Source organism: Egretta garzetta, unplaced genomic scaffold (genome assembly GCF_000687185.1).
Source record: "Egretta garzetta isolate BGI_Z169 unplaced genomic scaffold, ASM68718v1 scaffold339, whole genome shotgun sequence".
Classification (NCBI taxonomy): Eukaryota; Metazoa; Chordata; class Aves; order Pelecaniformes; family Ardeidae; genus Egretta; species Egretta garzetta.
In genome coordinates this window covers 2,019,354-2,039,987 of record NW_009260800.1, presented here as the reverse complement: position 1 = coordinate 2,039,987, position 20,634 = coordinate 2,019,354, and the positions used below count along the sequence as shown (strand labels likewise).

The following is a 20,634-nucleotide window of genomic DNA, read 5'->3' as shown; positions in this document are numbered from 1 at the left end:
CACAATTTTTTGTTAAGAACTTTCTGTAGCACCCCCCACCCCACCCCCATAGACTTGTTTGCAACAATTTTATATAAAACATTTCCTGTTCTTCATCAAAACTTGAGATCATGTTATTCTGAAGTTATAGAGAAATCATGCAAATGTTTGACAATTTGGAATTTTTAAAATATAATTTTTTCACAATGAATAAAATAGAATGATGACAGAAGCTTTTGTTTTCCTAAACTACCTTTCATTTATTTTTTTCCCTTTTTAAACTCTCTTTTTACTACTCTAGCTTTAGAAGTGACATAAAAGAATGTAAGAGAAGAAAAATGAAAAAGAAACTGTAGATACAGAACAAAAATGCTCCTGTTGAATTTTAATCTAATTCTACAGGGGGAAAAGAGAACACAAAAAAAAAAAAAAGAATAGGAAAAGAGAGAGAAATGAGAAAAACAACTAATCTCTCTGAAATACCTGAAATTTGAAGTAAAGGAAATTCTCTCAAAACAAGTTTTATGGTGTGACACTTAACGTGATACTGAGCACCACGGAAAACCAAACCTGTCTCACAGGGAAAACTCTAGCATATTCACGTTTGATTTTTCTTCCTAAGTAACTCTGGCCTGGCAGCATCAGTTTGCTTTGTTTACTGAATATTAATTCATCTAAGGAGGACTGTGGCTTCAGTGGTCAACTTGTACGAGCAAATGCTTTCAGATGTGAATATAAGTTGTACGATGTGGTTCTTATTTGTTTGCATAATTAGATCAATGATCCTATGATTGTGGTTCAATATCCAGTCTCAGCGGTGTCGCTACCTAAACTAACAGCAGCTGAAATCCTCTGGTTGCAGGACACCATCCTCTGTAGATGTTGAATAAACATCAACAGCTACAAGTATTTAGGCTCACTTTTCCCTGCTGAGAACTAGCCCAAGCTTGTAGGCAAAGGCATGCAGGTTCCCAAACGAAAACAAGGGGCCAGCAAAGGGCAAGTGCATAGGAGTCCAATGCAAGATCTGACATCTTGCATGGCTAGACATTCCTATGTTGTGCAAGTCACAGACAGAGCATATAAACAAATAACATACTTCATAAATTACAGCAGAGAATAAAAAGATGCTTCACTGCTTAGGTAACTATTTTTTTTTTCAGAGCTTCTTCCCTTTTATGTTTTATATAGGAGATACATATCAATTCTTTGAGGCTCTTTTCTATAGGTAAGTCAGCACTAAGTTAATGGTTTGTAATCCCCAGCACAAGTAACCACACAGAGACAAATCTACAATGTCATACAGAATTACCATCCACAATAAGCTTCATGACTCTTGCCATTACTTGGGAATCCAGTTCTTTTCTGTGCTTTGGAGGTGACGATTGAGCCTCCACCCTCTTGCTTCCCATCTGATCAGTAACCTGCCTCTCTCTGCTATCTCTTTTTGCACTTATTTTTTCAACATAATCTATCTTCTTCCTTTCTGCATACAGAACTTCTCATTCCCTTCCATATCGAGGGCTTTTGGGCCCAAAGTCAGGGAACAAATGAATTTAACTAGAGTATAAGCTATTACCAGCAGTGATTGCAACCTTCTTTTCGGTTAGCTTACCAGCTCTTATTACAAAGCAATCCTAAATTAATGGGGTCCTCTATGTGCCACTACATCAAAAATAGCACTCATTAGGAAAAATATATAACCAAGGACTCCATACAGAAGATTTTCTCCTAGATTTTTGCAATTTTACATCCACTGTATTATTTCAATTCAATCACCTAATTAAATTAATTCAAAACCAATTTGTTCTCCAGATCCTTTGCTGGTTGGCAGCCTCAAATTAATGGGAAGCACTGGCTAGTATATTACTTTTTACAACTTCTACCAAAGCAGTTTACGACAAGATAAATAGAACAAATTTATTCTTTTTTGAAAAAATATAAAACTCAAAAAAATTTACTTCTACCTCTGCGGTATGAAATTTGTCACTAATCATTTTAAACTATGCCCTTTTATGCTTCTTCCATCTCTTTTAGCTTTCTGTGCAGTTCTTTGATGTAACAAAGACAGTTTCAGACAAGATTTCAGTTCATCTGGAAAAAAAAAGCTTTAAGTCTTGAGGCAAAAAGCAGTGTATTTAAAATTTATATACTCCATAATGCCTTTGTTCTGAACTTGAACATCCTGAAAAACTTCTCTGCTTTCTTTTGCCTTCCGACTCTGAAGATCATTTGTTCTCATGGTTTCAGCTTCTTATTATGCAACAGTGACTTTAACTGGTGGTTCCAGCATTTAAGTACATGCACAGTCATGGCTGACCCTTTCTGATCAATTGCCAATCCATACAGGTTTGACTGATAAAAGAGCCAATTAGATTTAAGCAAATTAAGGGACATCACCAATGTCAACCACTTATTAAACTGAATGCTGAATTCCATGCATACAAAACACTAATGCACCAAGTCCCATTAAGAGTTGAAATCCTAACCCCATTAGTAACTCCAGACCACTACAGAGTAAGGGTCAAAAGAAAGTTTCATATTTATGGATTAACATTTGGATTCAGTTTTTATTTTTTTAATCTTTCCAAGAACTCTTGAACCTGCACTGCAATTTTAGTCAAGAGCTTAGATAAAATATATTCCTTATTTCTCAGATTTTTTCTTTTAAGCGTTGACTTTAAGCATGGCAAATCAGCTTGATGAGAAATTAAGATATATTCAATCATGTAACACTAAAGGTTTGGTGTGCTTTATATTATGTGCAATATATTTAAAAAAAAGAAACTAAAAAAATGCATGTTGGAAGAGAATTTGTATCGTAATTGAAAAACAGTGATCTGCAGTAACTTCAAAATGGAATTCTTCATCCTCTATCACTCTCCCTCTTATACAATTTTCCATCAAGCTCCATGAAGTACTCCCCACAATGCAAATTTCTGAAAGACCTTTTTTTGTTATCCTTTAAAAGACAATGCTACATTTTAACACTTATTAGAAAGGTGTGATTTTGTATATGAGACCTCTTTTACTTTTTGATCAAACAAACTTCTGTCAAAGTGACATCTTGGCCTCAGAAGTAAAAAATAATATTCCTTCTGATTTTAGTAGCATCTAGATTTCATTTAATGATTTAGAAAGTAAGTGAAGGCACTGAATACAGACTGGTGTAAAATTACCATTACACTCATAATTTAGCATGCACTGGAATTGTATGGCATTCAAACAGTCATTATAATAAACATCATAGTAAAGTAAACATACGTTGTCCGAGATATACATGTGTGTGCATCTGTATGTGTCTACACACATAGCGAGCATATAGAGTGTGTGAGAGTACTTCTCTCAAATGTCCCGCTTCATTTATTATTCATTTCACTACAGATCACAGTCCACTGGACAATAGTATGGAAGATTTCTTTAATAACTCTCACTGCTAATTTAATTCTACTTAAACACACATATCCTAGTGAATGCCACATGCTTTTCAGCATGATTTTATGTGTAAATCAGGATAATATGTTTTCAGATCATTAACTAAAAGGAAGCATGAACTAAAACCTATTTAATCAATGAGGTATTGCTTTTAAACTACCACAAGGTCATAAAAAAGATAATTTCAAAGCTATAAGTTTTCTAATTGTAATCAACAACAATCTAATGATGAAAGAAAGTGTATCTTAATGGCTGTCATAAACTCGTGCACATCCTTGCCTGTCTTTATTAAAGATCCTTTACCTTCTTATTTGGTAAAATTTTCACTACCAAATTTTGTTATTTCCACATGCAAAATTGAAAAGGGACACTGGGATTAGAAATGTCAGTGTCTTACTGCTCATTTAGAGCAGTAAAACTCAGATGCAGTTTTATTGTTATATAACAATGTATATTTTCTAATATTAGGTATAATTCAGCAATCAGACTGGAAAAGCATAAAATGTACTAGGAATTTACCTTTTCCTTCTTGCCCAGTAATCTATCATACAAACTTTGCATTTTATTTATTCACTTTGCAGAAGTCTTTCTGTTGGTTTGGCCCCAAAACCAATCCAGCTGTTTGCAAGCAAACTGTTTTAAGTGTAATTGTATTTTTGAGCTGTAAGGCTTATGTGATTTTTTGTTTGTTTTGTTTGGTTTTTTAACTTTCAATTGCTATGTGTGTCACTCTGCACTATTCCTGCTCATCAGCTACACCTACACAACTCTCAAGATCAAGTTTTGTCAGGCTCTCACTTTAGAATTCAAAATTGTCTTAAATTCATTGTTTCCACTGGCATATATTCATCAAAAGCTAATTTCATTAGGATCCCCATAAAAAGAGAATGCAAAAGGAGCACATATACATCAGCTTTAAATTTAAGTTTTCATTAAAAAATAGAGGCACAGTGTTTAGGGAGTATTTGCTCAATTCTCTTATTTCAAATTTTTATGAAGCTAGCATCCAAAGTGGCTTCATTCACTGTAAATCAGCACATGGCAATTGACTTACAGCTACACCAGCTTGTGGATTCTGGCTCAATATATTACCAATGGTTTATATTACTATTATTAAACAAATTATCTAAGTCTATCCAGTAAGTGCTCTTTGTCAGCACTTAACTTTTATTCTAAAACCGATTAGAAAATGCAGGTGACTTTCTCTGCATTCTTAGATCAGATTAGCTGCCCATGATAGAATGCAACACCGTTCACAGAAAAAAAATGAAGTATATAATGCACTTCTCACCTACATAATATGTTATCCATACAGCTACCTGTTTTCATTCTCTAGTTCTTAAACTGAGCAATGTGACAAATTAGAAGCTGAAAAGAATGATTTTGTTAGTAAGAACTGCTAATGCAACATATTCTTCTGAACTTCCAGTGCTCAGTTGCAGTAATAAATAATGTTTTGTTCAACAGAGTATTTGTGTAATTGTTACATGAACAGAAAAAGCACTTTTTCATACTTACCTCCTGGAGGCATGACTATTGTTATAGCATCACTTATCAAGCTGCCCTGGCTGTTGGAAGCATTCACTTGTACTGTGTAGTTAGAAAATGGAATCAGTTCTTTAATGGGTACCCACACATTGGATTCGTTGCTGCTGCATAACATCCGAGTACCATTTACAATAGAATAATTAGCACTAGCTGTTATGAAAAAAAAAGAAAAGGGGGAGGGGGGGAGAAGAACAAATGTTAGACATTGCATCTGCTACAATTTGCTGTCTTTATGAACCAAGTCTGATTTCTACTCAAATGAAAAGTTGCCATTGATACCAATAACACAAAAAGTTACCTATTTGGAAGAAAAAATATTATTCACCATTTTCTCCTCCTTTTGCCAACAGTTTGTGGTACTTGTAAAACTTGAAAAATAAATGAACAAAGCATGCAGTTGCAAAGCTGGCTGCTATATATTGCAAACAGAACCCAGTTTTCAGAAATCGCTCACATTCTAGAACAGTTGTACAATAACTGCAAATTCAAAACATTAAGGCTAATTATTATGCCTACGAAAACTGGTAAACCATCTTGAATTCACTAGGAAAACACTTAGCCTAGGAGTTTATAAGCTAACTCCATTGCATCCATAAGAATTAGTCATATGCAGTAAGAAACACATGCTTTCCAGCATGGCCTGCAGTCCTCTCAAAGATAATACAAGGATTTGATGTATTCAATTTATCATCTGAAATCATCAGAGGACACCACAGGAACCTATATGTCCTTTACTACCCTTTTAAGATCTCAAACTTAAGATAAAACAATATTCTACCTTTCACAAATAACAAAATAAACCTTTTCAAAATACCTGATGCGTAAGACTGGAAAATAAAAAAATTGTATGTCAAGTAACAATTTTTTTTTACCCAATGAAGATTTCACTCACGTATCTGAGAGCAAAGCTGAGCTCATTTAAAGATTATCCCATATTTTGAACATATAAAGTGCTATATAAATGATTAATATTATTACGACTATCCATCATTACATGGAGAGATCTCACATTGAAGTCAATGGAAACTCTGCATTACAAACAACAGCAGACTCACACAAATGTGAAGCCACAAGTATGAGAATGAGATTAAAGCAAATGTAACTATTAAAAATATCTTAAATTAATTAAGGCATTGTCACAGGCAGAAGATTGAATATTCACATCTGAATCCTCTACAAAAATCTAAATAAGACAGAATTTAAAAACCCTAGAAACTTTCTTATAATTTATTTTTTAAGTGAAACATTGGGTTTGCTCATTTTTATGCAGGTTTCAAATGAACTGTTAAAACCGAAATGTTATTAAACCTGAAACAGTTTTTCAAATAGTCCATATTTCTATGATGTGCACTAACAGAAATATATGCAGTACATTTCAGTCATGCTCTCATTGCATTTTACCGTGAATGAGTGGTCTGGATTTTGCTCTAATTTTTGGATTCCTATAAATAATCTGTGATCCACTTACGGTACAAGTGCAAGCCATTCCATTATTTTGATGTTCACAGAGCTGCACAAAGGGTGTTTTCTGTTGTTCTGCTGGTAACATATGGCAAACTTACTTTCTGAGTTTTTGGAGAGTGGGAGAGTTTTATAAACCCCTTTTTATAAATCTGCCTTGTAGTCTAGCTCCTTATTGCTCAAATTCTACCTGGATTACACCATGTCATAGCACCAGACTGCCCAAACAGACTATAGTCGTGTGAATGTAGAATAATTTCATGAAACCTGATGTTGTTTTGTCTGGAGAAGAGGAGGCTGACGGGAGACCTTATAGCCCTCTACAATTACCTGAAAGGAGGTTGTAGTGAGGTGGGTGTCGGTCTCTTCTCCCAGGTAATGGGTGATAGGAGGAGGGGAAATGGCCTCAAGTTGCATCAGGGCTGGTTTGGATTGGATATTAGGAAAAAATTCTTCACTGAAAGGATTATCAGGCACTGGAGCGGGCTGCCCAGGGAAGTGGTTGAGTCCCCATCCCTGGAGGTATTTGAAAGATGGGGAGACTAGATGCTTAGAGACATGGTTTAGTGGTAGACAGGTACGGTTAGACTCAATGATCTTAAAGGTCTTTTCCAACCAATGATTCTATGGTTTATTTTGGATTTCACTGAATTCTACATTAGCCTGAGCAACACCCGGAAATGGAGGCAAAGCTTCTTGTCATGCAAGAACAACCATGACATTTTGCACATGCCACATACAGACATACCAATTCTGCAGAAGCAAAGTTATTTTGTCTGAGATTACCCTTATGTACCCAGCCTACTCAGACAGCACTAGAAAAATGCATCTGCATTACTTGATCTCAGCTTTTAAATCATATATCAAACCCTCAGCTTCTGCATTTTTGTGAAACTGTTCCTCTGTGTGATTTGGAGGAGATACAATCCCACAAAGTGTGTTTCTCCCATTATCTATCACAGTTTTTCTGTGCACCACCAGGCAGTCTGCGACTTATTGTATGCGACACCAGGCAACAACAAGAGACTGTTATATATACCTGTTGTTTTATTAACAACAATAAAGCCATTAGAAATGGTCAACTGACATACACGTTGTTAAGGTCCTACTGACATGAAATGCTTAAGGACTCAGCTGGCTCTGAAAAAAGATGTGTTTTTAAAATGTTTTGCCTACAATGCGTAGGAAAGTTTAAAAATCCAGTCTTGGCAGATCAAGGCACATAGGATAGATTCAAAACTCAAGCATAAAAGTAGGGTCCCTAACAGCAATTTATGTGCCCAGTTCATGAGAAAATTCAATTTTTTCTATCTGCAATACAGTTGTAACAGCTAATATTTTCATTCTTATCCACCTGAGCCATATGAAAGCATCTCCCAGAGGAGAGCAACAAGGATGATTAAGGGACTGGAGCATCTCCCCTACGAGGAAAGGCTGAGAGAGTTGGGTTTGTTCAGCCTGAAGAAGAGAAGATTGAGAGGGGACCTCATCAACACATACAAATATCTTAAGAATGGAAGTCACGAGGACAGAGCCAGACTCTTTGCAGTGGTGTCCAGCGACAGGACAAGGGGCAATGGGTACAAACTGAGACATAAGAGGTTTCAGTTGAATATGAGGAAAAAACTTCTTACTCTGAGGGTGACAGAGCACTGGAACAGGCTGCCCAGGGGTGTTGTGGAGTCTCCTTCTCTGTAACATGCTCTAAGAGAACCTGCTTTAGCAGGGGGGTTGGACTAGATGATCTCCCCAGGTCCCTTCCAACCTGTGCCATTCTGTGATTCTGTGATGTACTTCCTCTGCTGATTATTTTTATTCCACTATTAGTCTTTCTTCCAATGGCTAACTATATTATATTTTTAAAAATATAGTTTTGAGTAGCAGAAAAGGAATTAAAAGGATAACACTCTATTCCAAGTTGCCTGGATAACAACATTAATATACAGTAATTATACAATTAGTTGTAACATTAAATTCTAGTTATAGCAGAGTGATTACTCGGCAATTATAAGAAGTATATAATTACTCAATAATTAGGAGAAGTATGTAATTACATAACCATTTTATTCAGCTCAAAAATGAACTTGCAAATTTACAATGAGTTAGACAACATAGCAATTTAAATGTTTTCATTGCTTCTAATAAAAAGCTGGGGTGCACTTGCAAGTTTCCTGAATTTTACAGACAAAAGGTGTTTTATCCGATTTGCCATCCAAGGAACTGACTGCTACCGGCAAGTAAAATATTAGAAGAACATTTTTAAAATGCAGGTCTTGCTGGGAATGACTTGCAATATTCAGCTTTGCCAGTTCTCACTGCTTAAACTTTGCTTTCAGTGGGCTGGAAAATGCAGACGCATAGGTTCAGCCTGACAGAAAGCGATACAGCGATAACCCTGTCATATCGCTCTCTGCCATTCCCACCTACACTGCTTCAGTGTGGACCCTATTTGGGAGTGTAAATGGATGAGGCCTCTCTTTTTCCATATCTCATTGTGTTTTTCTCTCCATCCTGCTCACAGCTCCACCTGTAGCCCACCATCAAGGCTGCCGCAGACCTAAACAGCAGCTGCCTCGGACACGGGCAAAGTCCTAAGAGACATTGTTTTACTTCAGACAAGTGGTTCGTACCAGAATACCTCCTTCTTACTGCACATTTCCGCCTCATGACTTCTGCTGTGAACAGTCACCAGTGCTCCAACAAGAAAGATCTCCTCAAGACATAGCTAACGTGAACAACCTAAGGAGGCAGAAAACAAACTCCTAGAACTGGCTCACCACGTTCTTCAATACTTAGACACGCAAACACCCTTACCAAAAGATGAATTTGGGTGGAAGGGGGCTCAGAGCCACTACCATAGCCTCTCAAAAAAGGCTAAACCCTTCACAGATATGAAAGCCTTCGCCGTATTCCTTAATCTTTCCATATTTTTGCTTGTGATGGTTTTGTTCTTTTACTAGCCTTCCTGCTCATAAGGCTCTCCATACTTCCCCCAATATTTCTGAGGAACTTCTCTGGCTAAGTCTGGTATTTGAGAAAAAGCTGTGCTGTTCCCAGTTTACACCAGATCAAAGTATCTCAGTTTTTCAGGAAAACATTATCCAAACAAAGAAAATAGGGCTAAAGAATTTCCATATACATGCTAAAAAGCTATGCATACCCGAAAAACAAAGTAATAAAACATTAAAAAGATCCACAAATACATATTCCCTTCAAAATCCTTGTTTAAAAGTGTTAAGCATCATGCAGCACTCTAGTTGGTATTTGTGTCTGAAGGTTCACTATGGTTTTGGGTGGGCACTTTGAAGGGGGCTTCCAAGCAGACGTGCATTCCTGTTACTAAGTACTACTGTAAATAGGTGAATAAAGCTGCTGTGGGTCGGTGGTGCGTAAATTACTGCTATCCTGGGTCCATCATCCTATGGGGTTCACTAGATTGAAATAACATAAATGGGTATCCTTTTCCATTCTTGTTATAATCATTGTCACAAGAATTTTAATGCCTCATATATTCCGTAATTTTTTTCTGTGTGCTGTACTGCTCTGACCTTTTCAATATTCTGTAATTTGACTGGCTGGCCATTTCAAGTTCTCTCCTTTTTACAGCCTTATTAACTTGTGGGGAAGAGGTGAAATGGACAGCCAATCAGAATACATAATATTGCAAAGGTCACAGTAGTACAGTATAGTATCAGCAGACACAGAATACTGTATATTAGTCATTAGCGTTCTGATATCTTATTCATGTGACAAAGGTTGTAAGGAGCGCAGGAAATGGTACAACGTGAAACCATTCTCATGACAAAGCCTGCAATGGAAAAAGGAAATAATACAAACTTAACGTATTCATCTCACATTTAAAAACTGGTTTTTTTTTCCAGAAATTGCCACATTTAAATGTACTCTTCCCAGCTGCATCAAAATTAATGTTTTGAAGGAAAAAGGTAATTGAGATGTTTCCGTTTTGTGTATTAAACAGCAAAACCTCATGTTTCATATATATGGGCAATCTTTTCAAAATTATAAAATACTTTTATTACTATCATTGCATTGCTGACTATTAAAGTAATAAGTTTAAACATAACCAAGTGTAGTGTGCCGGTATCACAAACACATTGACACAGCTATGCTGCTGACTTCAGAAAGCAAGGAGGCCATGCATGCCATCATTATACAGAAGATATCAGTCAAAAATCGCCTTCCTTATACTTCTCTGTTCATATTCTTACAGGACTCCAACAACTGAGCCTCCTTTGTGAAACAGAATTCTACCTATTCCTACTTGGAGTGTCCTAGAAATTGGCTGACTGCTCATCTTACCCCCAGATTTGTTTGAAGTCAAATATTGCAGGAGCATAGTTTGTGAAACACAGAGAGTTTTCCACCTAGAAGGTACTTAAGCCTGAAACACTTAAGTCTTATCATCACAAATGTTTAATGAGCTATTATTTTCTTTCAATACCACTATTTCAAGATAACATGAGGCTTCAACCACAAAAGTACACCACATATTGTGTGCTAGCACATGGCAAAAGGTATTTTGGGGTGAGTTTAAGGCTTTGTGTCTTGCTTTGAAATATTATTACCAATCTATACTGTTTCTATTATGTACATACAGGTCTTGATAACCTCTTTTACTCAGAGAGCATGTTGCTCCAGAATATTCAGGCAGATAGTAGCAGAACTATTCCCACTGTAGAAGACTACTCAAAGAATAAAGGTAGAAAAAATCCAGGTCAAGGAACAGCTTGTATGAGGATGTAAAGAATTATACAAAGATGACTTAGTTAACTAGCGCAACAACTTACAGTTATTTTTATGCCTGCTTTATATGCATGTGAGCATACAGAGGTTAAGCATGTTATCTTGGGCAACAGAAAAATTTAATGTCATAATAGCAAAATAAAAATGAAACAAAACCTCACTTGTTCACCTCCTTTCCTCATCCTTCCATTGGTCTCATCCTCATTGAGCACCATTTTCTGTCCCTGACCTGGTTCCTGGCTCTCTGGCATCAAGTCTTTTGGGGGAAATTCTGTCAATACACACACTTCCTCTTCGGTAAGATCATTTGTTTGTCCATTAGTTGTGCCTATTCTTCAGCCTCGTTAACTTCCACACAAGCTACTGTTTTCCTCCCAGCTAAGATTTTTCTTCTATCCCTCTCTGCCTTTCCCACTATTTCTAGAGCAGTATTCAGAATAAAAAAAAATGTGACTCTCCATAATTTTGATTATCCCAATAAAAACCAGCTAAAAGTCTTTCCCCATCATTATCTGTGACTCTCTTTTCCTAAGAACCATAAGAATGAACTGTTTTCCAATCATCCCAATTGTTATACTGATCTAATGAAGTAATTTCTGTGCTTTGAGGCCATAGCCCTCTTTTCAATAGTGTTGCAGGGGGTTGCATTTGTGCCTTAATCTCCTGAACCACGATTTGTTCCTTTGCTCCTGTGTTGACAGATGTATTGTTCCTAGGGACGTCAGTCCACAAAACAGATTCCAGAACTTAAAGTCTTTCTTACCACAGGATACCTTCATTCTCATGGGTTAAGGGGAGTTGCAGGATGAGGCAAGATGGGTAGTTTAAAAGCACTGTGGCAAACTGGCAAAACCATGAATCAAAAATATTCATTTCCCTGTAAATAATGAACAGTTCACATTACCTGCATCGAAAAAACCTTAGCTTTTTCCTTTTTCCCTGGTAATTAAAGAAGCCTTTAGTTTTAAGACTGAAAAATACAAAACATTTAAAGAACAAGATAAAAGTTCTTATTGCCACATACAGCAAAAATCTGAAAGCTCAAAGACCCAGATGTACTTTCTGACTGTATTAATCAATTTGTTTCTTTGGCAGCTCAGTTTTCCTCACTACAAAACAAGCAAAGGCACCTTCTTTGACTTTTCACAGACTTAAATATGGTACAGCTATCTTAGACTGTCTTGAGATTTACAGACTGCAGATGCTGAACGTTCTGTCCATCACCCTGAGCTGGTCCCCAGTACAGGCTGGAGGCTGACACTGGAAAGCATCTTTTCTGATTTGAAAGAGACATGGAGGTCCTGGTGGACAACAAGTTGAACACGAGCCACCAATGAGTCCTTGTGAAAAAGAAGGCTTGGGCTGCATTAGAAGAAGCATTGCCAGCAGGTCAAGGGAAGGGATCCCTCATCTCTTTTCAGCCCTATTGAGGCACATCTAGAGAGCTTATCCAGTTCTGTGCTCCCCAGTACAAGACAGACACGGACTTACGGAGTGGAGTCCATGCAAGGATGATTAAGGGCTTGAAGCATCTGTCACACAAAGAGATTTTGAGAGAACTGAGGTTGTTCAGCCTCAAGAACAGAAGGCCTGGAGGGGGAAGGATCTGATCAATGTGTATAAATATCTGATGCAAGGGTGTAAAGAAGCCAGACACTTTTCAGCAGTATATAACAACAGAACAAGTGGCAATGGGCACATACAGGAATATAAGAAATTCTGTTTAAACCTAAGAAAAAAACTTTTTTTACTTTGAAGTTGGTCAAACACTGGAACAAGTCACCCAGAGAGGTTGTGGAGTCTACCTCCATGGCGATACTCAAAACCCAGCTGGACACTGTCCTGGGCAATGTGCTCCAACTGACCCTGCTTGGAGAAGAGGGGTTGGACTAGATGATCTCTAGAGGTGCTCTCCAACCCCAGCTGTTCTATGATTCTATGAAAATTTGCAGAATACTTCAAGAACCCTAAGGCAAAGCAGGGGTAATCATTACGATGAAAGCATGTTCCTGTCAGTAGAAATAACTGATCATTAGTGTTACAAACACAAAGGAATGTGCATTTATATGCTCATTAATTCTATGGACTGTAATATGAATAAAGCCCACAGCTTGATGAGGGAGCTCATACAAGAAAGCACAGACCCCATGGATAGTTAATGACTACAGCCGAGATTAGGCTCTGTCATGACGACAGGCAGAGAAGAATGTTTGGTGTGTGGTCTCATCTACCCTTTTGAGTTTCCAGTTCAGTGCCATGAGGCTTTCAGCTTAAAAACTCTGTATTTGTAAATGAAACTGTCAGGGAGAAACTTTTTATTTTAATTACTGTTTTAGGTTTTCTCATTACTCTTTCATAAATACAGAAATGTCCAATGAGTCTTGCAACTCAGTCTGTCTCATTCAGATCTTCCAGTTAAAACAGTGTATTCGGTATAGTGTTAAATCTCTGCTGTGAGTGTATTCATCTGTATTCTAACTCATTTTGTTGCAACAGCACCAGCGGGCATCATCCTCACACACACACACACACACACACCCCCACTGTACTAAGTGTTGTAGGGACACACTAAGAATTCAGTCCATGACCTAAAGAAATTGTAAAATAGGGTGAGGCCACCCAACTCTGGAAAGCATTCTATGAATAGAACCAACTTCAGTGGATTTCACAGAGGCTTCCAGTGTGCAGGTGCTCTTATCCCAAGATGAACAGGAGAAAGCAACCCAGAACAGTTTAGTACCCCAAGTGGCATAACATCACATTGTCTATAAATGACCAGAAGGCATCAAATAGCAAAAATATTTGCTGTACTTGTGATATTCAGCTGATGACAGAGCACATAATTATTGATTTAATCCATTTTGTTTGAGGGGTTTTATAAAAAAATGATGAGACTCTATAAAGTTTATTTCAGGAGAGATTTTACACACTAAAAAAATTTCAGAAACAGCTGGCTTTAAAATCTTCAAGTTTGTTTTTCCATGGTTAGAACATTCTTTCTCTAGCTGCAGCAGTACATAAATGGAGATTATCACAGTATCTGGTTTCTGAATCTATGCCCATAATTCATGGATGCCAATAAGAATTTTCTATTCTCCAGGGACACTATCAGAAGAAGGCTAGCTAAACACACAGAGCAGAACTGGGAGTCTCAAATCCATAATCAAATATCTAGATTGATTGTGTCACTTGCACTTGTATTGATTTCAATTGGAGCAGCTGACCCAAGGGAATAATAAAAATGTGGAATAAAACTGATTTATGAGAACAAAATAAATCCTTTTGTGAGTGGTAATGAATTGGTACTATTTAACCCTTTCAATCACAAAGGGAGAACACTATTTATTTTTTCAGAATGCTGAGTTAGCCAAAAGAAGTCATATAAAAAATGTCAATACTGTCAAATGCCATTACACTTAGTTGTAATACTTCGGAAGGAATGAAGCTCTAAACTTGATCTAGGATTTTTATGTGACATCAGACATTCTTCTGGCTTTTCCAGTCACCTTACATGAGGCATCATAAATGATGCACTTGTAGACTGAAAGAACCACAGAATCACTCAGGTGAGTGTTGTACTTACTTACAGAGTAGCTCCCTCTAGACTATTTAGGGCAAAACCACGTAGAGTAACACAAACAGCCATATCAGCTGCATGTGAAAGTATGACCTATTATAGTATCTTGATCTTTCTGGCACAACACTAGGAAGTTACAGAGTCAAAATCTAATTTGATTGCCCTTATACAGTTCAAATAAAAACCTTATCAAAGCTTGTCAAACACGAATTTTCATTACACTTTCTCTACCTGAGAAAACAGAGAAGTACGTCTGTCTGAAAGCAACACATAGAAGTATCCAAACACAATTTCTTCATCTGCAGAAGCTCTAATCAGATTACATATGTTTTGTTTGGGTCATGTATTTACATTGTTGACACTAATCATTTTGTGTCGAATGTCATGAATTGTATTTTTGCATTTAGGATTTACCGTAGATACCTAAGCACTGTCAATATAGCCTCCTCAGCCTTCGTGTGCGTTAAAAACTGTAGAAGACATTCATTAACTAAAAGACTGTTTTCATAGGAGAACTATGTTCAGCCTGTAAGAACTGTTAATACATTCCTCACAGAAATGGGATTCAGCCTTACATATCTGTTTTACAACATGAAAGCCAATGAATTACACCGTACAATATAGAAAGAGACCAGTGTACATGTCACAAAAACATAACTATGTGAATAGAGAGATGCAGAAGATCAATTAAAGCATTATCTGCAGTCTGATGCTAGTCTTCATCAAAGAAACAGTCCAGTGTAGAAATTAGAGAGCGACTGCTTTGATATTGCTTTCCTGAGACACCTGTACCAAGGAATAGAAAAGAAAAGCATATCTGGTGCTGAAGGTAGGTGGTGTATTGTGAAGCTGTTCAAAATCTACTGAAGCTTGACTAAACATTACCCAATAATCATCCTAAAGTGCATGCAAAACTATGAGTTTTCTAGCCATGCAAATCAAACTTTAAATGGCACACTACTCAGTGCCCAAGTATCCCTAAGTCCTGCTCTTGTGAACAGATTAAAGGTGACTATTTGAAAATGGATCACACATCCTCTTTTCTTCCCCCTCAAACACCTTTAGGACTAGTGAGTGTTATTAGTGAGGTCTGTAGCTAAAACTAAGGAGATAGAGAGAGGAAATGAGGGACAAAGAGGATGAAATACAAAAAAATCTCCTTAATGACTGACTTGGAAAAGCAGCTGAGGGCTCGCACAAAACCATCCTATTTTGGGAGTGGGGAGAGTGTCTCTCTGCTGGAGCAGGTGGCGATGATAAATATGCCAATGTTGTTGCTCAGGGTGGGGACAATGATTTCTGCCATGCTGTCCCTCTGCCACTGTATATTTTTCCTTTGGGAACAGCTCAAACGCCCTGTTGGTTGTTCCCATTTATGATGCTATTTGTTCTACATAGAGTACATGAACATGGTGCCAGTGTTGTACACTGATTGGTCACTAAACTTCTGTGTACATATATTAATGGATAATGCTTATCAATCATTTAAATTATTATTATCAATGTTTTGGAAGGTAAAGATCTCCTGGGGAGAGGCAATTCTCGCAGCATCATAGCTGCTCCCATGAGGATCATCTGTAACAACACTATTGGGGCTTGCAGGTGCAAGTAACATTAAGGCTAAGGCACTAAGGTCTCTTAGGCACTGTGCAACATCATAGCAGTACAACAAACTGAGACGGATTAAATATTTCTTTATATGTTACAAAAGTAACTGGTAAATTACCAACGTCATTAATATCACCACAATTTCTCAAATTCACATTCCTTTTGAAAACTTTACCCTTCTTTTAAGGTCAAGGATCTCTACTCTTGCAGAGTAGAGAAGTAGCTTCTTGAAGAAAGGATTATTTTTCTTAGCAATTAGTATTACTAATTATTGACATTGCTAAAGTCAAATTTAGCGTGCCTATCATATAAAAAAAAAAAATCAAGGATTACTACTAGGGAATTCAGGTTGCAGAATATATAGGGTTACTGTGCAATCCTAATTTACTGGAGTAAAGTTGGAATGACTTTTCCTGTCCTTAACAGATAATGGTCTGTCCCTGGCACAGGAACACATGATATTATAAAACACCTTTGATAAGTGATTAAATGCAGGAAGAACACAGTCCTGTTATTTACCTACTATGGAAAAAAATATTCAGATTTCTTTAGTACCAGCTTCATGGATGTTCAGCTACATGAGAGGAAAGGCTTAATAACTTTTCAACCTTTGGGAAAAAATTAGCAAGTTTTTTAGGAAACAGCTTGTCTTGAAAGTAAATCATATGTTTTGATTGTATATATTGAATGACTATACTGTCATTTTTGTAAAAGATTTTTTCTTGCAAATGTTAAAGCATACACGAACTTGTATCTATTGTCAGGTATTACATATTCAGTTGCAGCAACTGTAAATGCAAATCTATACTTAGAGATTTATATTTTGAGGTAAGTATGCAAACCATATCTAAAAGAAATTCACTATGAAAATTAGCCTAAGAAGTCTCTCAGAAATGTTTTAGTAATTTCTGAAACCTGTTTAATTCTCAAAAACTGTTATGTTCTTTTTAAATTGGCAGATCTAAGTGTAAAACATTTACCTTCTTCTGCATCTTTGAAGATAACATCCCATAGAATTTTCATTCCCTGTTCTCCAGCTTTCAACACAAGACAGGCTAGGAACTTTAAGGGGCTTCAGCATTCCTCTCCCCACTTCTGTTGGCATCCACAGGTCTTCCCCCAGCAGATACTGCTTTTATGCACTAACTTGATTCTTAACATTCTCTATTTGAATTCTAATTGGAGACTGTACTGAAAGCACTGTGCTCAATCAAGATTGTAAGAGAAACCTTCTAATAGAAATCAAATTAGCCTTCATTTATTTATATAGCAAATATTAAACTAAAAAGATTAGATGAAAAAAATTCTAATGTATATAGCAAAAGTCAACTTGTTTATAGATGTAGCTTTTTTTTTTTTTTTTTTTTTTTACCAGAAAATGCTGTATTCTGCTGTCAGAATTCTCCTGTTTGCCAAGAGAATGACTGGGCTGCAAAGAAGCTCTCTGGTACAGTATCTCCAAATAAGCAGAGTAACCAGATGAATAATTTTCCCTTTACAAAAATACCAGCTGAACTACAACACTGAAAAGTAAGAACCTTGGATGGTATGTCAACAACAGAAGTTACAAAAAGTAAAAAACAAAAAAAACCAACAAAAACCTCCCCAACAAACAAAAAAACCCACCCAAAACCCCAAACCCACACAGAACTGAAAATTACATTGATTTCTACATTCACGAGCAACAAAGAGTTCTAAGTATAACCCTGCAACTTTGTGTTGTGAAACTCCCTAAGGACATACAGTTAATTAAGGATTCTCTTTATGTCAAACTTGCATTCAAATGCATCACAACATCCAGGGGACTACAGATTTGGATTCATTTTGTGCTAATGCAGTCATCTGACACAGGTAGGAAGATAAGAATTTCCTCCAACTCTCTCCTCTGGAAAAGAGGTAATACCTGATTCTTCCTGTACTAGAACTTAATTTCAGATATCCAGATGCAATTAAAAATGACCCTGTACTTAATCTAAACCACCTGGAGGGTAAATAGGGCTGAATGAGGAAACTACTTGAGGGAAATAAACCTGACTCTGTCACCTTTCTTTCCCCCTCAAGTCCTCTGAGAATTGGAAGTGTATCAGATAATAACAAGAACTTTAACTCCTCTTAATGAGAGAAAAGCTGTTTGTGATCTGGTAATGGTAATATTTCATGCCTTGGACTAACCAACTGCAAAACAAATTCCTCTTCAAGGCTTCTTCCAAGGAGGTACTGGGACTTAAACGACTTGAGGCGAAGCAACTTGTCTTTGCAGGAAAACAGGTTGCCTGAGCATTGCAGAATTGGGACAGAGCCTTCAATTTCTAAAGTCATATTTGATCCCCATATGCAGTCTGCTGGGAACAAATACTATTCTGGAAAATGTACCTGTAAAGATCAGAACAGTGAAACAGACCCAACAAAGCTCCTTCCTCTAATTTAACAAGTACTTTCAAAGGGAAAGATTGTCAGAAAAATAGGCAGTTGAATTAGAAAATGAAGGGTAATTGATACAGATATTTCTCTTGTGTACATTGTTAAAGCATGGTCAAACTATGGAAAAATCCATTATCAGTACCTTCCTCTATTGGCAGAAAATCCAAACTAACTCCTGCTGATCTACATTTCACACTTGCAATTCCACAGTGACTTTTCAAATCAGTTTATGATAGTATTTCCTTCTCTTCCAGTTTAGCTATTGATAAATGTTGACTAGGAACATACTATTTACCAAGACCTTGCCATGTTAGTATCTAAAAATCCCCAAATAAGTGTCATTGGCAGTATCAGAACTAAACAGCAATGAAAAACCAGGACACACATTAAGAAACATTTATATTGGATTCAAAAGTCAGGAATTTAAAGACATTTGTACCATTAGAACATTCTCTCTTGCTTTTATGTGTTACATTGTAGTCTTTACTGATGTATTGTTGGTTTTACTGTAAGAGGATAAATATTCCCCACCCCAAAAAACATCCACAGCAACTTTAAATCTTTTGCAAACTACCTAAGATGACCAGGCCCCATTAGAAAACAGCCTAGAATTAAGTACAACTTATTATAACAAGGAAATAACCAATAAGCTCTCAGGCTGTTCACTTTAATTCCTATGAGGTATGCATATTTGTAAAAACGGCTGGATGAAAAGTTGTGTATCTTAAACAAATACGATGAACGGCAGACCCATTGGGTGGAAAAACAGTGTACATAAAATATTAAGACAGTCAGACAGAGACATATATATGTGAAATTTGAAGGATTGGAACAGGACAAGAAAGGAGCTAAGCCTGAGGACATCTATAGAATATTCAGCATTAGATCAGCTGGTGTCTCAAAAGTGTTGGAATAACAAGTTCATGACAGAGAAAGTGTTAAGTTACGTGTTATTTAAACACTTTCCATGTCATCAACCTGCTATCTCAACATACCATATGCTATAGTAGGGCACTGATAAGATAACAACACATCAAGCAGAGTTTCACAATATACATTAGGGATGGCAGTGTAAAAATACAGAAATGCAACATGCATTAGAAAAAAAATTGCTTGCTCTCATAGTGGTATCCTTTCCCCTGTCCAGGGGCTATACTTATACAGAAGATTTCCATGCTTCAAAAAGTGTGCATCTCATGAGTCCATCCCTCAGAGGCGTAACATCTCTTACATAAAAAAAAAAAAAAAAAAAAAGCCATGGAGATGTTAGGTTCAAATGTAGACCCTTCAGGTCCCATGTAGTTAAGTAGTTAAGTTACAGTTGAAAAATATAGTGATATAATTAATCCAACTCTTTGATCAAACACCATAACCTCCACATTATCGAATTATAGATACTTCTGCAATATGCCCTAAGTATTTATTCAGGTTTCTTTAGCTTCAGTTCTCTCTAATTCTACTTCATTTAGAAACAGATAACTAAGTAAATAAATACTACGTTTTTATAGAAGCATTGCCAAAAGCTGCAATTTATTTTTTTTTCATAATACCCTATATCTGATGGGCTGTTTTTTAAGTGGTTCCTGGCATTATATAATTGAGTATCCCTACTTTCAAATAAAAACAGGTCATGGGTGGAATGACTTGGCCAGCCAGCCAGTCAAGCAAAATCTCCCCCATCTCCCCCTCCTTCATAACAGACATTATTTTGACATCTAGTAATCTTTGAAGTGCTTTGCAACAGGACATAGCTAAACTTCTTAACAAGAGAAGGTGACGGCACTGTTTGGGAACTGATATGTTCGTCTATTAAAGACTCATAGTCCTGCCAGAATCTTGAC

The 20,634-nt window shown here is 36.7% G+C and overlaps 1 protein-coding gene across 1 annotated transcript in view; it reads right to left on the bottom strand.

The window, feature by feature from the left end:
* The window catches only part of USH2A (usherin), a 407,979-nt gene that overhangs the window by 159,551 nt on the left and 227,794 nt on the right, over positions 1-20,634 (bottom strand). Inside the window, 1 exon segment of the mRNA XM_009646839.1 lies at positions 4,933-5,112. Within this exon segment, the coding sequence (XP_009645134.1) occupies positions 4,933-5,112 (180 nt within the window).